Source organism: Hypomesus nipponensis, chromosome 11 (genome assembly GCF_054491055.1).
Source record: "Hypomesus nipponensis isolate SF chromosome 11, ASM5449105v1, whole genome shotgun sequence".
In the NCBI taxonomy this organism is placed as follows: Eukaryota; Metazoa; Chordata; class Actinopteri; order Osmeriformes; family Osmeridae; genus Hypomesus; species Hypomesus nipponensis.
In genome coordinates this window covers 20970256-20990000 of record NC_140371.1, presented here as the reverse complement: position 1 = coordinate 20990000, position 19745 = coordinate 20970256, and the positions used below count along the sequence as shown (strand labels likewise).

The 19745-nt window shown below is 47.2% G+C and overlaps 2 protein-coding genes across 2 annotated transcripts in view; one reads left to right on the top strand and one right to left on the bottom strand.

Moving 5' to 3' along the window:
• The window catches only part of rims1a (regulating synaptic membrane exocytosis 1a), a 42111-nt gene extending 38455 nt beyond the window's left edge, over positions 1–3656 (bottom strand). The window contains exons 1-2 of the mRNA XM_084709552.1: positions 3380–3656; positions 690–764 (exon numbers count right to left, since the gene is read on the bottom strand). Coding sequence (XP_084565678.1) covers positions 690–764; positions 3380–3543 — 239 coding nt within the window. The 5' untranslated portion in view covers positions 3544–3656. The remainder of the gene's footprint in view (positions 1–689; positions 765–3379) is intronic.
• A 1677-nt stretch (positions 3657–5333) lies between these two features.
• Positions 5334–10370, top strand: asrgl1 (asparaginase and isoaspartyl peptidase 1). The gene is made up of 7 exons (XM_084709549.1): positions 5334–5353; positions 6011–6207; positions 6875–7017; positions 7248–7402; positions 7686–7807; positions 8961–9071; positions 10037–10370. Exons 2-7 carry the CDS (start codon positions 6021–6023, stop codon positions 10249–10251), a joined length of 933 nt encoding a protein of 310 aa, XP_084565675.1. The 5' UTR covers positions 5334–5353; positions 6011–6020; the 3' UTR covers positions 10252–10370.
• Positions 10371–19745: the final 9375 nt, after the last annotated feature.

Genomic DNA, 19745 nt, shown 5'->3' with positions numbered 1-19745 from the left:
TTTGAGAGTCGATGAATAATTTCTGTCAATGAGTTATTTAAATTTCAAAGACGTGCGTGATTCAGGCATCAGCTTTGGAGCAAACGAAACACACAAACAATGATAGGCACACGCGCACACACACACACAGGCTCACTGACAATTGACAGAGCCCTCCCTAGAGACTCCTCAGGACTTACTCTGCATCCACGGTAGCTTAACCAAGTATTTACAAGATGCAGCGATATAAAGTGATTCCATGGCAGTTCAATAGCACCCAGAGATCATTAACAGACCAGCACCCTCCTCTCTCTGAATGGCGTCAGACTTGCTTTTGAACGGCATGCCATGGAACAGCAAGGCAGCCAGGCTGCCTGGCGTGTGCACGTGTGTGTGCACGTGCACGTGCCTGTGTGCCCGTTTGCACGTTTGTGTTTGTGTGACACTCCTTGTGTGGTGCTTAACCGCCTTGAACACGTTAGACCCCGTTAGACCCCGTTAGACCCCGTTAGACCCCGTTAGACCCCGTTAGACCCCGTTAGACCCCGTTAGACCCCGTTAGACCCCGTTAGACCCCGTTTGACCCCGTTCCCGGCGTGTTTGTTGTCCTGTGCCTTGTCGAACAGCCCGGCTAACAGGGTCATGTGATTTGAGGTCATGTGATTTGAGGTCATGTGATTTGAGGTCATGTGATTTGAGGGGCGGCTCACCTGACATCGTTTTGCTTAGGAGGCTTCTTCTGTCCTACGAGGTTCACTGTCCTCGCTTGGATGGGCTTCTCCTCCCTGTGGGAAACAAGGCAGAACACAGTGTTACCGTGGTATTTAGGCATCCGCAAGACACGTTGTTTTCAACTTTGGGTCGAACGATTTGTTAGTTTTTTATCGAATGCTGATTTATTTAACAGTTCATTTGATGTTGGACGCCGTGATTTTTGGGATGTTACAGTATGATGCGGACACAGTGTGCTCTTCGATTATGTGTCGTCGGATATCTGAAACGTGCACGATGTTTGTTATCCTGGATATGCTGGCGTAGCCTTCAACATAACACAGGCAGCCTTGTCTAAAAATGGAAGGACTGTCATAGCTGCTAAAACACCATTTAGTTGAGCTGTGGTCGGGTGGGTGTTATTCGAAGGTTTGAGCTCACTTGAATCAGTGTCATAGCATCCTGCTGTTCTATCCTCACAACTTCAATTACACTGATTGTGTAAAAAAGAAACTGCTGCATGAGCAAGATTAGAAAAATTCTGAGGTGTCAGTAATACTGGGATGTAACCCCAAACCGTTTCATTCCCACACACCTTCACACACACCACAGTGCACACGTCCCACAGAATGGCTGTGTTTTCCTGGACACGTCACACCAGCCAACACATAACAAGACACTTGAAAAGGCCAGTGGTAGAACGTTACATACAGAGCTAACACACAGAGCAGCCAAATGCTAACTTTAAAACATCCAGACTTGAAACAATGGTAGAGATGTTTCTATTTTTTTCCAATCATTTTCAAAGGATTGGTACTGTACTCAACCTCCTGCACATATGCACACACACACACCCACATATATAAACACAGACACACACATTCCTGAAATGCCCCATATTGCATTATTCTCGAACATTATATCTGTCAGACTTAGGACAGCGAGTGACTATAGGTGCCCAAATATAGAATTGTACTGTGTTTCATCACAGCTAACCACCTATATGCATATTAGTGGATTTCAAAGGTTTAGAGTCATGGAAGGGATAAGGTAGAAAAGATCAGTGCGGTAATGGATTTATATGATGTTGTGATGGTATCGTTCAGGCCGTAGAGGACCTCTGAGTGGGGAGAGAAAGTTGCCTTTACACTAAAAGGCCTCTGTACATTATAACGACAGGACTGAATGATATTGCCTTCATATTCATGATTGGAGAGAAAGTGATGCATGGTCGCTAATATATTGGACATGTCCTTTAAATGCACTTATTTAAATGCGATGAATCGATCTATCGTTCTAGCTTAGCTATCCCTCCGCATTAAGGCTTAAAATAGAACACAGATGTGAATCTGAAAAAAAGCTTCCTTTTAGAGGGTCCGTGTTCTCTCTCCATCATGACAGTGAGATACGGGGTGCTTTGACGTCATATCCACTCGATACGGCTATGTGTGGAATGAGTTAAGGCCATATAATATAATACCGGTCACGATGACAAACCGCCGAGATTTTTGTCAAGACAAACAGCCAAAAGATGCGATTCCTTGCGCGTATGTCTGTGTCTGGTAACGTGAAACGTGTGTCGATCCATCCGTATTCGACCGTGCGGTTCTAACCATCCACTATTACACGAGAAACTACATTCCTTTAACGCCAGCCCTCCCTACAGCCGGGGTTTAGTCTGTGCCGGAGTGCTGGCCTACATAGGGCCAATATTCTCAACCGCACCCCGTCGCCAAAGCAGTGAGCACGCGAACAGCTGTTGAGGGAGAGCCTGAGATGCCTATGGTTTTAATTCATACACAAATAACAAATGTATCTCAAAAGTCGTACAATCATTACAATTCACACATTAAGTAACAACCTCCGGTATGCCAGTTGTGTATAGTTTCTTGCAATGTAGGCTATTTAGTAAGGTTCTGGCAGTTCTGTATGGCAGTGATGGGTGTGGTTAAAAAATAGTTGTATTTCTCGTGATTCGCGTCCGGGCTTTCTCTTACACCAGCGTGTGACGCGGCGGCGTGTCTCAACCATAACACACCCCTTTCTCTCAGACTAACCAAGTTAGACCCCTGTCGGAGATGACCCAGCACACACACGAAAAACTCAATCTTTCACACAACTAACATCCTCTCTGTCCCTCCCTCCCTCTCTCTCTCTTATACACACACACACACACACAAACACAGACACACAACAAGCAGGGGCGTCTCAGCTAGGTTATACTCCCACCTACCTGGGTTATACTCCACGAATATGTAGAGGGAATAGTAACGGGTAGTCTCATACTGTATGCATGGATGGGCAGTCTGTACACTGGCATAGAATCAAAACCACTATGGAGGCAGCGAGGGGTACAGAAACGGACCCACACAAGTTCAACCGATGTGGCCAAGCTCAGTACACTCCGTGTGCGTGAGTGTGTTTTCGTAACGGGTTTGGGTCATTACCGATCAGTGGCGACCTATGGAAATAGTATGGTAGTGTGGGCTACCATACCGCTTTCTCCATAGCGGAAATAGTCTCTCTCTCTCTCTCTATCTCTCTCTCTCTCTCTCTCTCTCTCTCTCTCTCTCTCTCTCTCTCTCTCTCTCTCTCTCTCTCTCTCTCTCTCTCTCTCTCTCTCTCTCTCTCTCTCTCTCTCTCGCACTGTACACACACACACACTCATTCACTCTTTCGCTCCTCTTACTTTAACATGGCCTCCTCCTTCGCCTCTTCATCTCGCTGCCGAGCCAGCACGGCCATGATGATCTTCCTCTCCTCCTCCGTCAAATGGCTCAGATCCGGCTCCGGTATAGAAGCCGGCGCGACGGGTGGGCGCGGGCCGCCCCGAGGGCCCACCGAGGCGGACATGTTCTCCCCCCTCTCCTCGGCGGCTCGGTTCACGGACAGGAATCCCGCTGGCGGAGCCCACGGATCACGACATGGCCCACGGACAAAGCTGTGGCTCGGACAAGTGTTGTAAGGTTCCCATGGTGTCGAGCACCCACGGAGGTGGTAGTGCTTCGGTTCCTTGTCGCCTTTTTCTCTCCTTCTCCTTCTCTCTCTTTCGCTCTTCTCTCTTCTCCCCCCCCACCCCCCGCCCGCCCGCCTCTCCCCTCCACCTCCAGTTACGGGGAGCCCATATCTCCGGCGGATAATATCGCTCAGTCACCCGGGAAGTCTTTGTTTCTTTCGCCGGTGGAGAGATGATCCCTGGCGCTTGTCGGCCGAGTCGGGCTAGCTGGCTGCAGGGCGAGGCGGTTCCTTGTTTTCCACCGCTACAGCGCTCCGTTGCTGATGCTGCCGCTGTCAGGGAGATGGAACCGTCAATGGGACCGCAGCCCCTCAAGCGCGCGCACCTTTTCGCCGCGTGAGCGCGCAGCCCTCATTTCAGAATGGGGGGCTCACCGTAAGAGGCTCGCGCAAACGACTCTCTCTCTCTTGCTCTCTAACTTCACCAATCCTTGCGTGCTAGAATGACGCGGGAGCCTTCCCTGTATCTCCACCAGCAGTAACACACTTCTCTTCCTGCCAGGGCTCGTGCGACAAGGCGAGTGAGTGTTGGTTGTGCTTGTGAAATCGGGTGCCAGCCCTTTTTTTTAGTTTTATTTTTACAAATTCATGTTATATTAAGGTCCTTTTCACATCGATTGGCTGATCAAACTACAGATATTAAGAACAGTCTTCGTGGAGCATTACAACATTTTCCGAAATGTTTTATTTGGAAGAAGCGGCTATTTTCAGCACCAAGGAGAGCGCACTACAACAGGAACGGAAGGGAGAATGCTCACGATACTTTTACACCTATATCCTGGTCCTCAGGTGCCCCTGTCCTGCATGTTTTAGATGTTTCCCTGCTCCAGCACAGCTGTTTCAAATGAATGGGTTGTTATCAAGCTCTGTGGAAGCCGGGTAATGACCATTCATTTGAATCAGGTGTGCTGGAGCAGAGAAACATCTAAAACATGTAGGACAGTAGGCCCTGAGGACCAGGATTGCCCACCCCTGACCTATCAACCATTATAAAATATAGTCTACCCATACATTATTAACTATTAAGTGCCCCTTAATCTCTAGAATGCTCACTTTCAGTTGGTCTTAACCTGTATTCGATTATGTTGGGTCACGTGCGTGTCCTTTGGGAAGCTGAAGTTTACTAATTGGCTGACCTTGAGGTTGAAGATCCTAGACAATCAATCACAGTCCTTAGTTGAGAATCTAAACCTGTTTTATTGTTGTCGTTGTTTGTCTAATCTTTAAGGGGAAATTAAATAAAAATAAACGTGGTACCATTTGACTCTTGAAGATAATAATGGCATAATGTCATATCCTCGTAAAATGTATGCAATTGTCCTAAAACACATGGATAGTAATCAACCGTAACAAAGTTTGATAGCCATTTGAAATCACAAAAGGCTGTTAAAAATACATCTCTGGACTCGATCAAAGACTTAGGTCTTCAAAATAAAATTGTATCCTGTCATGTCTTAAGTTCCAAACAACTAAAAACGAACAGCATTTTCTATGTCAAACGTGTTCTGACATAACAGTACATGGTAATATAGGACTTTTATTTTGACATCGTGGGGAGGCTATGAGGGTTTTCTCTTGACGTATGTACTCTTCTTGACCAATTGAAAAACTAGATTTGCGGACTCAACCTCGGCCGTTTCGCTTTCTGGTAAGAAATGTAAACATGCTATTTCTCAATTAAATTGTTGCATGCTTTCCACTTCTTTCAATGTAGCATTAGTAGTACGTGCGTATATTATAGTACTGAAATACAGCATTCGAGTGCTCTTACGGTTTGCACAACACAGTCCTTCTGACTGCTCATTCAGCCGTGAATAAAGAGAGGCTGTCGCTATTTATTACGTTACCGGGGATGTTTCCATTTACATATTATTGTGTTGAATAAATTGTGGGAAGTTTTTCAGTTTAGCGTGAGTTACTCCTGCGAGTGTAACATTTTATACAATTTTGTAATACAAATGTAAACAAAACTGTGTTGCTAGCGGTTAATAAATAAATGACAGCAATGCATTAACCAAAGTCACTAAATTACACTCTAGGGTCAAAATCCAGTAATCCAGCGCGGGTAATCTAATCTGATACTATCATTCATTGTGTGTGCCTTTTAAAAAACAAGATAGAAGGATCTATACCACAACTGAACAAACAACTATAAGAGATTAACCCTCACCTTCTGTTTCTCTCTTTCCTCACCCTCTCCTCCCCTCTTTCATCAACCTCTCCTTCCTCGCCCTCTTTCACCACCCACTTTCCTTATACTCCACATTCCCCCCCCCCCCCCCTCCTTCTCCTCACGTCTCCACAGCCCTCTCACCATGTTGCCAGTGATAGTGGTCCACGGCGGGGCGGGTCACATCCCTAAGGAGAGGGCGGAGCTGTCGTGTGCAGGGGTGCGTGCTGCCACGCGGGGGGGCTATGCCGTACTCCAGGGGGGAGGCAGCGCCATGGACGCCGTGGTGAAGGCCGTCTCCCTGCTGGAAGACAACCCTGCATACAACGCAGGTAAACCCCAATGACATCACCCCAAGACATCACCCCAATGACATCACCCCTATGACATCACCCCAATGACATCACCCCTATGACACACCCCTATGAACTTCCAACCGTCTCTGGAGGAGGGGATCCCTCTCTGAATTGCTCCTCCCAAGGTTTCTTCCATTTTTTCTCCCGTTGGGAGTTTTTCTGGGAGTTTGTCCTTGTCTTCCTAGAGGGTTTAAGTTGGTTGAGGAGCAGTTCTATGGGCGTATGTGAAGCCCTCTGTGACATGCTTGCGTGTAAAAAGGGCTATACAAATACATTTGATTTGATTTTGATTTGACCTCACCCCAATGACATCACCCCGATGACCTCACCCCGATGACATCACCCTGGACCTGTACCTTGACCTCTCTTATTAAACACACTGGAGCGAGGATAGTGAGGAAATTGTCATGTCTAATTTCACGACCTTTGGTCCAAGTTGAGTACTCTCCATCCAAAGGACGTTCTTACTCCACTCGGATAAATAACTGTAGGTTTCAATGCTTGGAAACGACAGGTGGCGCGTCATTGTGCCGTTTCAGGACCCGGCTGAGTGGAAAGGTGGAGGAGGCAGCGTTGGTTTAGATATGAGCACATGTCTGCATTATGCCTCATAGTCCTCCCACTCTATCCCACAATGCATCAGGGCGCGGATCGGTACTGAACGCCAAGGGTGAGGTGGAGATGGACGCCATTGTGATGGACGGAAAAACACTGGCAAGTGGCGCTGTGTCTGCCGTCAGGAGAGTGGCCAATCCTGTCCAGTTAGCCAGGCTCGTCATGGAGAAGGTATAAACTTGGATTTTACAAAGTTCGATTTTTTGCATTTAAGTAACTATTTCAACCAGCTATCACTGTCGCAGCTATTCCACAAGGGCTGCATCTGATGACCGTTACACTGTAATATTTGATCCAGTAGGAAATCTAGAACACACACACATTAACTTTGTCCTCACAGTGAGTGAATCTCGTTGTCTGGATGTCTACACACAATGCTAAACACGGCCCCTATGTTACAGACCAGTCACCTGTGTCTGACTGCTGAGGGGGCCAGTCAGTTTGCCCGCTCCATGGGGGTGCCAGAGGTTCCAGAGGAGTCTCTGATCACAGACTACGCCCGCATGCGCTGGAAGAAGAACCTGGGACCAGACGCCAACCCTGTGGAATGTCAGATGTGAGACAAAGCAAAGTCAGCAGACTTTGATAATGTTGAATTGGAGTGTGATAGGTTTAGGGTCGTAACTGTAGACAACATGACAGTAGCAAAATCCCATGGATTACAACTTGATATCGTGGTAGAGTAAGGTAGAACAGTTAAAACAATCAAACAATGAACAGTCGTCGTTTCTACTGTGTGTGTGTGTGTGTGTGTGTGTGTGTGTGTAAGGAAACCTGTGTTTCTCTTTTGTGTATACGTTGTGCATGAACTTGTGCATGTCTCTCTCTCTTTCTGCCAGGGGTAAGATGGGCACCGTGGGGGCGGTGGCAGTGGATGCCGAGGGCAACATTGCCTGTGCCACCTCCACCGGGGGCATGCTGAACAAGATGGAGGGCAGAGTGGGAGACACCGCCTGCATAGGTGAGACACGACCCTGGAGGTCACGACCCTGGAGGTCACGACCCTGGAGGTCACGACCCTGGAGGTCACGTTCAAGTCTTTTATTTGTCAGGTACACAGAACCACACAAGGTCAGACTGGGCACTGATGTTCTTAAGACAAGACAATGCAAGCACCTGGCATTACATAACATATAAGTACACAGAACATAATTTACATCTATGCTGAGCTTAAATAAGTGAAACTTCCTAAATATACAGATAGCAATAATAGTCGACAATGCTAACCCTAATACTAAAACTTCCTAAATTACAGATAACAATAAATAATACACTATACTAACCCTAAATGCACATAAAACCTATTTCAACCCTATAACCTATTCTAACCAAAGTGGAGTCACGCTCGCTACACGACCCTAGAGGTCACGACCCTGGAGGTCACGCTTGCTACACAACCTGACAAGGGGCCTCACTTGGCCCAATAGCACAGCATATGCTGCAGAGTGTGCTGTTTTAAAAGGACAGAAAGATTCAGCGAGATAACGACGGCAGGGTAGGAGACATCTTGCCTGTGGTGAAATATCTCCCTGTCTCGGGAGAGAGTATCTGGGGAGGTGACCTTTAGACGAAGTTGAGGAATGTATTGTTAGTGAGGTGACGGTCTCTTCTAGTAAACGTTTCACTTGTTCCCTGAACACGTATATACTGTTGCCTTAGAGCACTTGACCAGAACACACACACAGGATCTACGGGTGTATATGCCAAATACAACTACACACAGTAAAACACAAAATCATTACAAATGCCCAAAACATCAGACTTTACCATTTTATACTGTAAACAAATAACTCGCACAACAACCTAGACAACAACCAAGAACTGGACTCAGTATGCCTACTCAAACATGCTCACAGAAAGTGGTTAAACAATAGTTGGCAACTCAACTTACCCACATCTGCTTGTTTATCTCGCCATCTAGAGGTTAAACTAAGTCATTACAAGAGCCAGTTTTCTTCGCTTGTACTTCTAGTCAAGCCAGGAAGCTTCCAGTGGGATCAGAGGTGCTTTAAGTCACACAGGATGTATCAGTGCCATTCACTCCTGATCTTTCTGTCCTATTAGAATATAGAAGCTGATCTTCTGTTGTGTGTGTGTGTGTGTGTGCGTCTCAGGGTGTGGTGGCTATGCTGATAACAACATAGGTGCCGTGTCTCCTACGGGTCATGGAGAGGCTATCATGAAAGTCACCCTGGCTAGACTCATCCTGTTCCACATGGAACGAGGTACTGTCTGTTACACAACCTACTGCACACACTGTGACGCCAACCTGTGCCCAAACACACTTTATCTGGAATCATTGGTTAGAATGCTTTTACCCCTCCTTGTGTACCATTGCTTCATCCATCCATTCAATCTTCCATCCATCCATTCATCCCTCTCTCTCCACCTGACTGCTGTGTCTCTCTGCAGGTCTCTCTCCCTGACTGCTGTGTCTCTCTGCAGGTCTCTCTCTCCACCTGACTGCTGTGTCTATCTGCAGGTCTCTCCACCTGACTGCTGTGTCTCTCTGCAGGTCTCTCTCCCTGACTGCTGTGTCTCTCTGCAGGTCTCTCTCCCTGACTGCTGTGTCTCTCTGCAGGTCTCTCTTACTCCACCTGACTGCTGTGTCTCTCTGCAGGTCTCTCTCCCTGACTGCTGTGTCTCTCTGCAGGTCTCTCTTACTCCACCTGACTGCTGTGTCTCTCTGCAGGTCTCTCTCTCTCCACCTGACTGCTGTGTCTCTCTGCAGGTCTCTCTCCCTGACTGCTGTGTCTCTCTGCAGGTCTCTCTCTCCCTGACTGCTGTGTCTCTCTGCAAGTCTCTCTCCCTGACTGCTGTGTCTCTCTGCAGGTCTCTCTTTCTCCTTGGCCGCTGTGTCTCTCTGCAGGTCTCTCTTTCTCCCTGACTGCTGTGTCTCTCTGCAGGTCTCTCTCTCCCTGACTGCTGTGTCTCTCTGCAGGTCTCTCTCTCCCTGACTGCTGTGTCTCTCTGCAGGTCTCTCTCCCTGACTGCTGTGTCTCTCTGCAGGTCTCTCTCTCCCTGACTGCTGTGTCTCTGTGGGTCTCTCTCTCCACCTGACTGCTGTGTCTCTCTGCAGGTCTCTCTCTCTCCCTGACTGCTGTGTCTCTCTGCAGGTCTCTCTCTCCACCTGACTGCTGTGTCTCTCTGCAGGTCTCTCTCTCTCCCTGACTGCTGTGTCTCTCTGCAGGTCTCTCCGTAGATGCTGCATCAGACGAAGCTCTGGCGTTCATGCGGGCGAGGGTGAATGGTCTGGGGGGTGTGGTGGTGGTGGACCCCAAGGGGTGCTGGGCGGCCCGCTTCAGCAGTCTGCAGATGTCCTGGGCCGCCGCACAGGGGGACACTCTCCACTATGGCCTGTATGTGGACGAACACTTCACACAGAGCATAGACGATCCACTGTAAAACACGCACACACACGTCACTGTGAGCTGGGGGGAGAACACACACACAGCATGCTGTCATAGATCATTCACGTGATGGCTACTACGTCATAAACTGCTCTGGTTTTCTTTGTCAAACTTCTTTGTCTACCATTTACATTATTTTGAATTATTTTGTTATTCTAATAATGACAATAAAGGTTACAAAAACAAAAACACATTCTCACTAAACAGACATTTCAAAAACATGTACGTGTTGTAGAGTACCTGTTTCTGCCGAGGTCACATGATCTATTCTACGCCAAAACCCCATTGTATTAACATTTTCTATCCACTAGATGGAGTCAATCTATCGCTGACAAGTGAAACTTCTACACCGCTTACATCCTGCAAAGCTAGGCCTTATTAGTTAACATGTCTGTGTAACCGTCACTGCTGCTTCGCTTGTTCGAAATATAACGCTATATATATTTGAAAAAATTAACAGAGAAAGTAGCCACTCATTCAGACTAGAACTGAAAATCGTGGATGTTTCGTTGCTAGGTCTTGGAGGATTTTAATTAGGACCCTTGGGACATCGCCTCCAAATATTCCTCTTCTACTTCCTTGTAGAAGTTACTTGCTTGTCATTAGGAGAAAAGAATGAATCAACAAGGACAGATTAAACCCGGAGAGAGTAGCTAGGAAACTGCCTTTCCTCCCTTCCCTTCGGTCTATGTACGTACCGATCATAAATCCCTGGATCTGGATCCTGAAGTCCAGATCGACAGTCAGTTTCATCAGTAGGCAATACATCATTGTTTGCGATACTTAATAGAGTTTATCACCTGTGTGTTGTAATCAGATCCTTATAGGCTATATGGGTCTCTTGGAGGGAGCCGAGAAATGAACTCATATTATCTCTTTTGAGATCTACAGTAAAGGTGACATTGCCGACCCTCACTGCACGCAATGGTGTTGAATGTAAACACTTTGCCTGACAAAACTACTACCCTCACATGACCACATCAGTTAGCCTACTCATCAGGGAAAGACATCGTTCTGTATTCTAAACAGCTCTAAAATAGAGGTGTAGGCCTACCATGTATTTTGGAAGTGCGTGCATCCGAGAGACCGAGTGCGTGGGAGAGACTGTTCATCCAGGTATCAGTGCATTTGTTTAGCTTTACATAAGGTCATCACAATTTCCCGCTTCACCTGTAAAGCATTGTGGTTAAGATCAAACCAACCCTTCGTTCGGACTGACGGGCTAGCCGTATGTTGTTATAGTAGGCTACAGGTCAAAGAATCTGTACCATTACATGTCGTCATGTTGTCTAAATATAGCCGTATTTGTTGGCCCTATGGACAATTGCACGTTCTTATGTCACAATGTGGATGCCACAGGCAGGGCCTTATTAGGTCAGTAGCAAATGTCTGTTTCAAAACGGGGAAAGGGGGCCGGGGCGCGTGAAACATCCGTTCTTTTTTTTCTTTTTTTTTCTGCTCTCCGAACTCCGCGGTTAAGATTTAGAGGTCACCGCTGTCAAAGGACGCAGACGATATACGGGTCGAGATATGATTTCTCTAATAATTCGCAGCTCCATTGGCCAAAACAAGAAGAAAGGGGGCTGGCCTCCAGTCCAGAACTCCTCCTAGAAAAACCTCCAGAATGACGGAACACGGCGAAGAGGATGACAGCTCGAGGACACAAGCGGGACAGAGCTCAACGCCGGCTCGTGTCCCCTTTTGCTAATGTTGCGTAATTAGCCACTGACAATAGGCTAGTCATCTTTAGTGATGAGTAGAGTAGCCTACTTTAATGAAGTTTATTCTCATGTTAGTTAACTCCGAAGAAAAGAAACGTCTTGGTTGTCCGGGTGGAGAAAACATTTTGGTTGTCAAATTGCAGCAAGATGCCGGTTGTCACTACTCAAATAGCCTCTATTAGTTAGCCTCTAGGTACGAATAACCTGGACTCTGGGAACGCGCTTTGCGCAGAGTTCACGGAGTTTATCCGTCCCGGTGCAGTTGCTATACGATAGCCACTGTATTTGTCGCTGATGGAGAGACTCGCTGGTAAGTAAATACAAAAATAAAATCCGTTGTCATTTAAAAACATGTACACTGTTATCTTTTCCTCAATGCTACCCCACAGTGGAACGGATTCATGTCGCATAGCGGCTTTTCCCTTGGGATGTGTGTCAGTTAGGTTCCCAGACTGCTTCTGCGCGGTTCTCAGGCAGTTCACATGAGTGAGAAACAGTAGAGAGAAAACATTTATACACCAACTTTGAGGACTAAATATTCCTCAAGTAGACAGCGTCAGAGTCATGTAAACGTTAGGACGTTTTACTTTAAATCGGAAATAAAGGATTTGTACCTACTCCTTTTTCCAGAAATAATAGGCTACACACATTGCTTTGCAAACACTAAGTAGTAGTAAATACATGATACATTTCGTAATAGTTTTTCTTTAAAACAAAGAACAAATTCTCTCACTTCTCCCTGGTTAAAAAAAACTTTAAGACGTAAGGAGCTTTAGAGACGCCCCCCCCCCCCTCCCTCTATCCGTGTGTATATGTGTGTGTGTGTGTGTTCAGTCAGTTGTTTGTGTTGATATAAGCCCTCCTTCTGTTTGAGGAGGGGTCTCTGGCTGTGCTGGGCTCACAGGAGCGTTCCCATGGAGATGGTAGGAGGCACTTCCTGTGTCTGAGATGGGAGCGGAGCAGGCCAAGACTAGGACGAGAGAAAGACACACAGTGAGAACACGCAATTACTGTACCGTGTAGCCGTGGGCACATTATCTTTCTTTAATCCCAGAACATACACACCCTGGACTCCCCCCCCCACACACACACCATACACGTTCCTTGTAAATTCTGACTCACCTCATGGCTGATTTATTTATAAGCCCTAACCTCTAAAATGCTGTATGATTACTTGGAGTGCTCTACTACAGTCTTACTCCGTGACTTGCCCTCGTAGTGGCAGGATATTCACGTTAACCTGCGGTTGACCTTTGCAAGTTAAATGTGTTAATCAGTGTTCCAGTGTCACGGCTCACTGCTTGTGTTGGGATGCGGACCGTGCTTGGAATCCCTGCGTTCCATTAACCCCAGGTGTGCACTCGCAAGGTCATCTTACTGCTGGTCCAGAGTTCGACGGTGCTTGGGAAAACAGAGAGACAAAAAAACAGTTTGATGGAAACTGTTAGGGGGACTGAGGTCTGAGGTGAGTACAATAGAGTATGGTAAAATGCGGTCCTGTCAGGTACAGTAAGGTAGAGTAAAATACAATAGAGTACAGTAGAGTACACTGGATTTTGGTGTTTCAGCACCCATTGACACTTTCCTGATGTTTATAGCCTGTGTTCTGCACCTCTCTTTCACCAACCGTCTCTGGAAGAGGGGATCCCCCTCATTGCTCCTCCCAAGGTTTTTTCAATTTGTTCTCCTCTAGTGAGTTTTTCTGGGAGTTTTTTCTTGTCTTCCTTGAGGACTGAGGTTGGCTGAGGGGCAGTTCTATGGGCGTACGTGAAGCCGTCTGTTACATTGCTTGTAAAAAGGGGCTATACAAATACATTTGATTTGATTTAGAGTACAGTAGCTACCAGTCAGTCCAGGGTCTCTGAGGTTACTACATACGTTTTCAGATTCCTCTCATTTATCTTGCTTAACCTCAACGCAGTGAACAGTGAAGTAGAGAAGCTCCACAGCTGTAGAAGCAGAGTGGGTTGATGCCTCTGGTGCACCTGTGTTGTCCAGGCTGGCGCTGCTCTTCTGTCTGGTTACCGGTAGTTACAGTAAGATCCCGCCTCCTTCTCCTCCTGTGAGGTCTGCTACGCTGCCGCACTTCATGTCACGTGTGTTGCGATTGTAAGTGTGAGCGGAGCTCTCAGCTGTGTCCGTGTCTGTGCGTGGGTCTTCAGTAACAGGTGTGTGTGTGGGAGTGTGTGTGTGTGTGGGAGTGTGTGTGTGTGTGTGTGTGTGTGTGTGTGTGTCTAGAGCAGCAGGCGAGGAGGCAGGAGAAATGTGGCTCAAGCGTGATTTCAGGAGGAATGCTTTGATGAGTGAGGCCCTTGATCTGAGAAAGGTTTAGTGTTCCACTCTACTCAGTGTGAGTGTGTGTGTGCGTGTGTGTGAGAGAGAGTGTGTTTGTGTGTGACAGAGAGAGTACATAGTGTGTGTGTAACAGAGAGAGTAAAGTGTGTGTGACACACAGAGAGAGAGAGAGAGAGAGAGACAGAGAGACAGAGAGAGAGACAGTAAAGAGTTTGTGTGGACGTGTGAAGCTGAAGAGACTCCAGATCTTCCAGGTCCGGAAAAAAAATGTATAAGTATCTATGACACTATGTACATGTTTACACTTCACATGTGTGATAGGAAATGACAGTAAACAGGGTTTTAAATTGAATGCCAACCAAAGGTGAAAATGAAAAAAAGATCAAAGGTTCTCTCTTCCACAATGAGATGCCAACATTAGAACGAGCTAGGATCGGCCTCCCATTCAAATCTATTTTGAACACATTTTCCATTATTCCAAATGATCGCCAACTAAATCCTGCACATACATGATGGGTTAATGAAAATCCATAAAAATAGAATTTGAATGCAGACACTTTTATAAAGAGGAACCAGAAGGTCATCCATTAGAGTCCTTCTGGCTCTGTAATACGTGCAGTAGAGTTGTGTGTGTGTGTGTGTGTGTGTGTGTGTGTGTGTGTGTGTCGGGGCTATTTTGGGTGGGGTCGTGACCTTGGCCCGACTGCTGGGTATCACCCAGAGGAGTGGATGGCTGTTCAGTGCCAGGCTCTCTGATGCTCGATACACAGTGTTATTTTAGCAGACCTCCTCTCTCAGTCATGTTTACAATACGATTTACGACCATACAGGGCCCTTCTGAAAGGACATTGGGTATATAGACTTTCACAAGTACTGTGGAAACACACACTCACATGAAATTTTCGCCTTTTGCGAAAGAGGACTAGTATGTGGTAGGCTTGTGTTGTAAGGTATTATACTGTATTGCAGTGTAGAGTATTATTGTGTTGTGTAGTTTATTGTCGATTGTTACACTGTGTATTAGAAAGTTGTGTATTGCAGTGTTTGTGTGTTGGGCAAAACTTTACATTAAGCTTACATGAACATTGAATTGAATCATTGAATTACGCAGCTATTCCTATGTAGCTAGCTTGTTGTTACTCTAAATCTTGCTATGAATTGAGGGGGTAGCAACCTCAGTGTAGAGTGTTGCCGTGTGGTTTGGTGTGGTGTACCGTGCTGTAGTGCAGCGCTGTGTCCAGTCTTGAAGTGAGAGGGGGGTTATGGGCCGAGCGCCTCCCCTCCCCCTCCTCCTGGCTCCGTGTGCATGGTTGCCAAGTGCTAAGAATCCGGGGAATGTGGGATTGCAGTGTTCTGATAAAGTTTGCTTTGTTCCCCTCACTGACCTGAGCTCTGGGAGAAACACTCGGAGACTAGGCCTATGGATCTACACACACACACACACACACACACACACACACACACAGTACACACCACACGCACATACACACACACACACACATACAGTACACACACACACACACACACACACACACACACACACATACAGTACACACACACACACACACACAGTACACACACACACAGTACACACACACACACACACATACAGTACACACACACACCACACGCACATACAGTACACACACACACACACACCACACGCACATACAGTACACACACACACACACACCACACGCACATACAGTACACACACACACACTGCATACACATACAACACACTGTACATAGGCACATACGCACATGCCACATGCACATACACACATGGATGTACTGTACAGACACATACTGTACACATAAACTCACAAGCAGAGCCAGACATGAACACACACCACATACTAACATGTACAATATAGACACATACTTTACATGTAGCTGTGCAGAACAATAGTAAAGTACTGATACCAGAAAACTTGACTTAAGTACAGTAACAAAGTATTTGTACTTTGTTACTTCCCATGTCTGGTCGCGACACTTTCTAAAGACATATCTACCATGAACAGACATGTATAGACAAATGTGAAGACACACACACATAGGCTACACACACACACACTCTCCTTATCTCTCTGTCTCCCACACACACTCACTCTGCACACACACCGTCATATGAGTGATGGCATCAAACCTGAGAGAGGTGCAAACACATTCCACAGACGTTTTCTTCCGCCCCAGCCGAGCTCCACACTCAGAGGATCACCAGGACTCTTGAGACGGGAGACATCCTCATCCTTCTTGCTGCAGAATGTGTTCGCTGCTTATAACAGAAGAAGTGTTCCCCTTAAAGGTGTGGTTTGGGCCAGGTGTGCTGGTGGGTCGTCCAGCTCTGTCCTGGTGGAGGCTGGGTATTCTGGAAAAGATGAAAGCAAAGAAGAGGGAGAACATTTTTTGAAAAAACTGAGGTCTGAAATCAGGATAACAAATGAGAAGGACATTCCTTGCTTTATGTGCTGACCTCATAGACATGTAAATACACGCATGTAAGTATACACACACACACACACATACACACTCACGCATACATGCACATCCCAAAGTAACAAAGATAGGGTGTGTGTGAGGATGAGTTTGTGTGGTAATCAGGGACTGAGGAACTTTGGGATTGTGTTGTGGGAGGAGAGGAAGAGTGGGGGACAGGAAGTTTAGGTTGGAGAGGCAGGCTGAGATACGGAGGACCATGCACACTGATTTGCGTGAGAAGGGCTAATCAGGGCAGGTGTGTGCGGCTGTGGGAGTGTGTGTAATGTGTAAACACAAGCCCAGCCTGGTGTTTACATGGTCAATATGACGCCAGTACTTTGTGTGTGTGTGTGTGTGGGGGTGGGGGGGGGGGGGGGGTTGGCATTGTGGAATGTCACATGCTGACAGAATGCTTCAGAGAATAACAAGACACAGCAAAGATAACATACTGGAGACCAGTAACCAGAGACCAGTAACTGGAGACCAGTAACCGGAGACCAGTAACCAACTGCACTGAGAGACCAGTAACTATCTACGTTCAGATAAACCATTAAGACCAGTGGAGACCAGTAACTATCTATGCTTTTAGAGCCCAGTAAGACCAGTGGAGACCAGTAACTATCTATGCTTTTAGAGCCCAGTAAGACCAGTGGAGACCAGTAACTATCTCTGCTCTTAGAGCCCAGTAAGACCAGTGGAGACCAGTAACTATCTACGTTCAGATAAACCATTAAGACCAGTGGAGACCAGTAACTATCTATGCTTTTAGAGCCCAGTAAGACCAGTGGAGACCAGTAACTATCTATGCTTTTAGAGCCCAGTAAGACCAGTGGAGACCAGTAACTATCTCTGCTCTTAGAGCCCAGTAAGACCAGTGGAGACCAGTAACTATCTATGCTTTTAGAGCCCAGTAAGACCAGTGGAGACCAGTAACTATCTCTGCTCTTAGAGCCCAGTAAGACCAGTGGAGACCAGTAACTATCTATGCTTTTAGAGCCCAGTAAGACCAGTGGAGACCAGTCACTATCTATGCTCTTAGAGCCCAGTAAGACCAGTGGAGACCAGTAACTATCTATGCTCTTAGAGCCCAGTAAGACGAGTGGATACCAGTAACTATCTATGCTCTTAGAGCCCAGTACGACCAGTGGAGACCAGTAACTATCTATGCTTTTAGAGCCCAGTAAGACCAGTGGAGACCAGTAACTATCTCTGCTCTTAGAGCCCAGTAAGACCAGTGGAGACCAGTAACTATCTATGCTCTTAGAGCCCAGTAAGACCAGTGGAGACCAGTAACTATCTATGCTCTTAGAGCCCAGTACGACCAGTGGAGACCAGTACCTGGTGTATGTGTGGCTGTGTAAGAAGTGTGGTGTTATTGTGGCTTTGCTCTCAGTGCCCGGGCACTGGTTGTCTTTCTGGCAGTACGGGCTACTGTAAACATCCTTGACTGGAAGCTGGTGTTTCATATAGGGCTTTCAGTCGGATGTTTGCAGCAGCCAACTGCTATTACCGTCAACATTAACTGCCATTATTATCATCATCAACTGCTGTTGCCATCACTATCACTGTCCACTTGTATAAGTTTCACGATCAGGGTCAGAACATTACTGTTCGGCCTTGTGGGGCGTCATTCTGGGGTTGGAGGGATCCTTGTCAAAATGACATCTTCCAATCCTGCATGGGATTGAAGCTCTGCTCTACCAGGGGCCTCTGGCTCAGTCATGCCTACTCATCAGGAAGGTAGAGGTGACCTTCAGTATCTGGAACTGTACACCTGTGTGTGTTTGTGAGTGCGTGTGAGTGTGTTTGAGAGTGGTGATTCCTGCATCAGCACCCTGGCCAGCTGCTCACTGTCCCAGCCTAGCCCCCAGAGTGCAGACCCACAGGAACTCAGGGAGTCATGGCTGTGCTCTGATTGGTCTACCTTCTTTTAGGCCTCCACCCATTGGCTGCTTGCAGAGCACGTTAGGTTGAACTCCACAACCCTTGTTTTAGCCAATTGTTGTCAATTATTTTAATTCACATGTGCGGAAAAGGGGGAGGGAGGGAGGGAGGGAGGGAGGGAGGGAGGGAAGGAGGGAGGGAGGGAGGGAGGGAGGGAGGGAGGGAGGGAGGGAGGGAGGGAGGGAGGGAGGGAGGGAGGGAGGGAGGGAGGGAGGGAGGGAGGGAGGGAGGGAGGGAGGGAGGGAGGGAGGGAGGGAGGGAGGGAGGGAGGGAGGGAGGGAGGGAGGGAGGGAGGGAGAGTAAATGACTAGTCTAAGAATGCAAGTCGCTCTCAGACTAGTCAGACTTGGCTTGCCGTGGCAGGGTGTGGTCACATCCTCAGGAGAGGAGAGGAGGAGGAGGGGAGGAGATGAGGAGGAAAGGAGAGGGAGTTTGAATGGGGGCCAGGGAGCCTGGTGGCTCAGATGAGGCTTTCCTACCTCTCCTACTCCCCAGCTGGCTCTCAGCCTGGGACACAAGGAGAGGAACTAGGAGACAAGACACTAAAGACATTAAACCTGCTTGAGATTTTGAAACTTGTTTTTTTATTATCTTTAAAAGTTTTGACCATGTCATCCTATGATTGTCACTCTCTAGTCATGCTTGAGTATGTAATTGTGGCATTGTTCACAGAATTCCTTCTGGGTCCTGCATTTTACAATTTCTATTGAGAATTCTTCTTGAATTCCAAGTAGCCAAACCCAACTACTTATCGTTTGCTTTGCACAAAGAATATTGAGAGAGAGAAAAAATGTTTGTGTGTTTTTCTTCAGCTTTCCTCCTGACCTCTGACCACTGAGTTTCAGGAAGTGTAAACATCCTACACTCTCAGCGGCTCCCCCTGCTGGCCGGGAGTGGGCTGTTTGCGCTTCCTGGCTTGGGAACGCTGCCGGAACCATCCCAGAATACTGCTTCACCGGCACCAGGGCAGGAAGCATGGAAGGGAGGGGCCGCGCTCTGATTGGCTGTGACCCCCGCGGTCCCCCATTCCTGTCAGTCCCACTGGGAC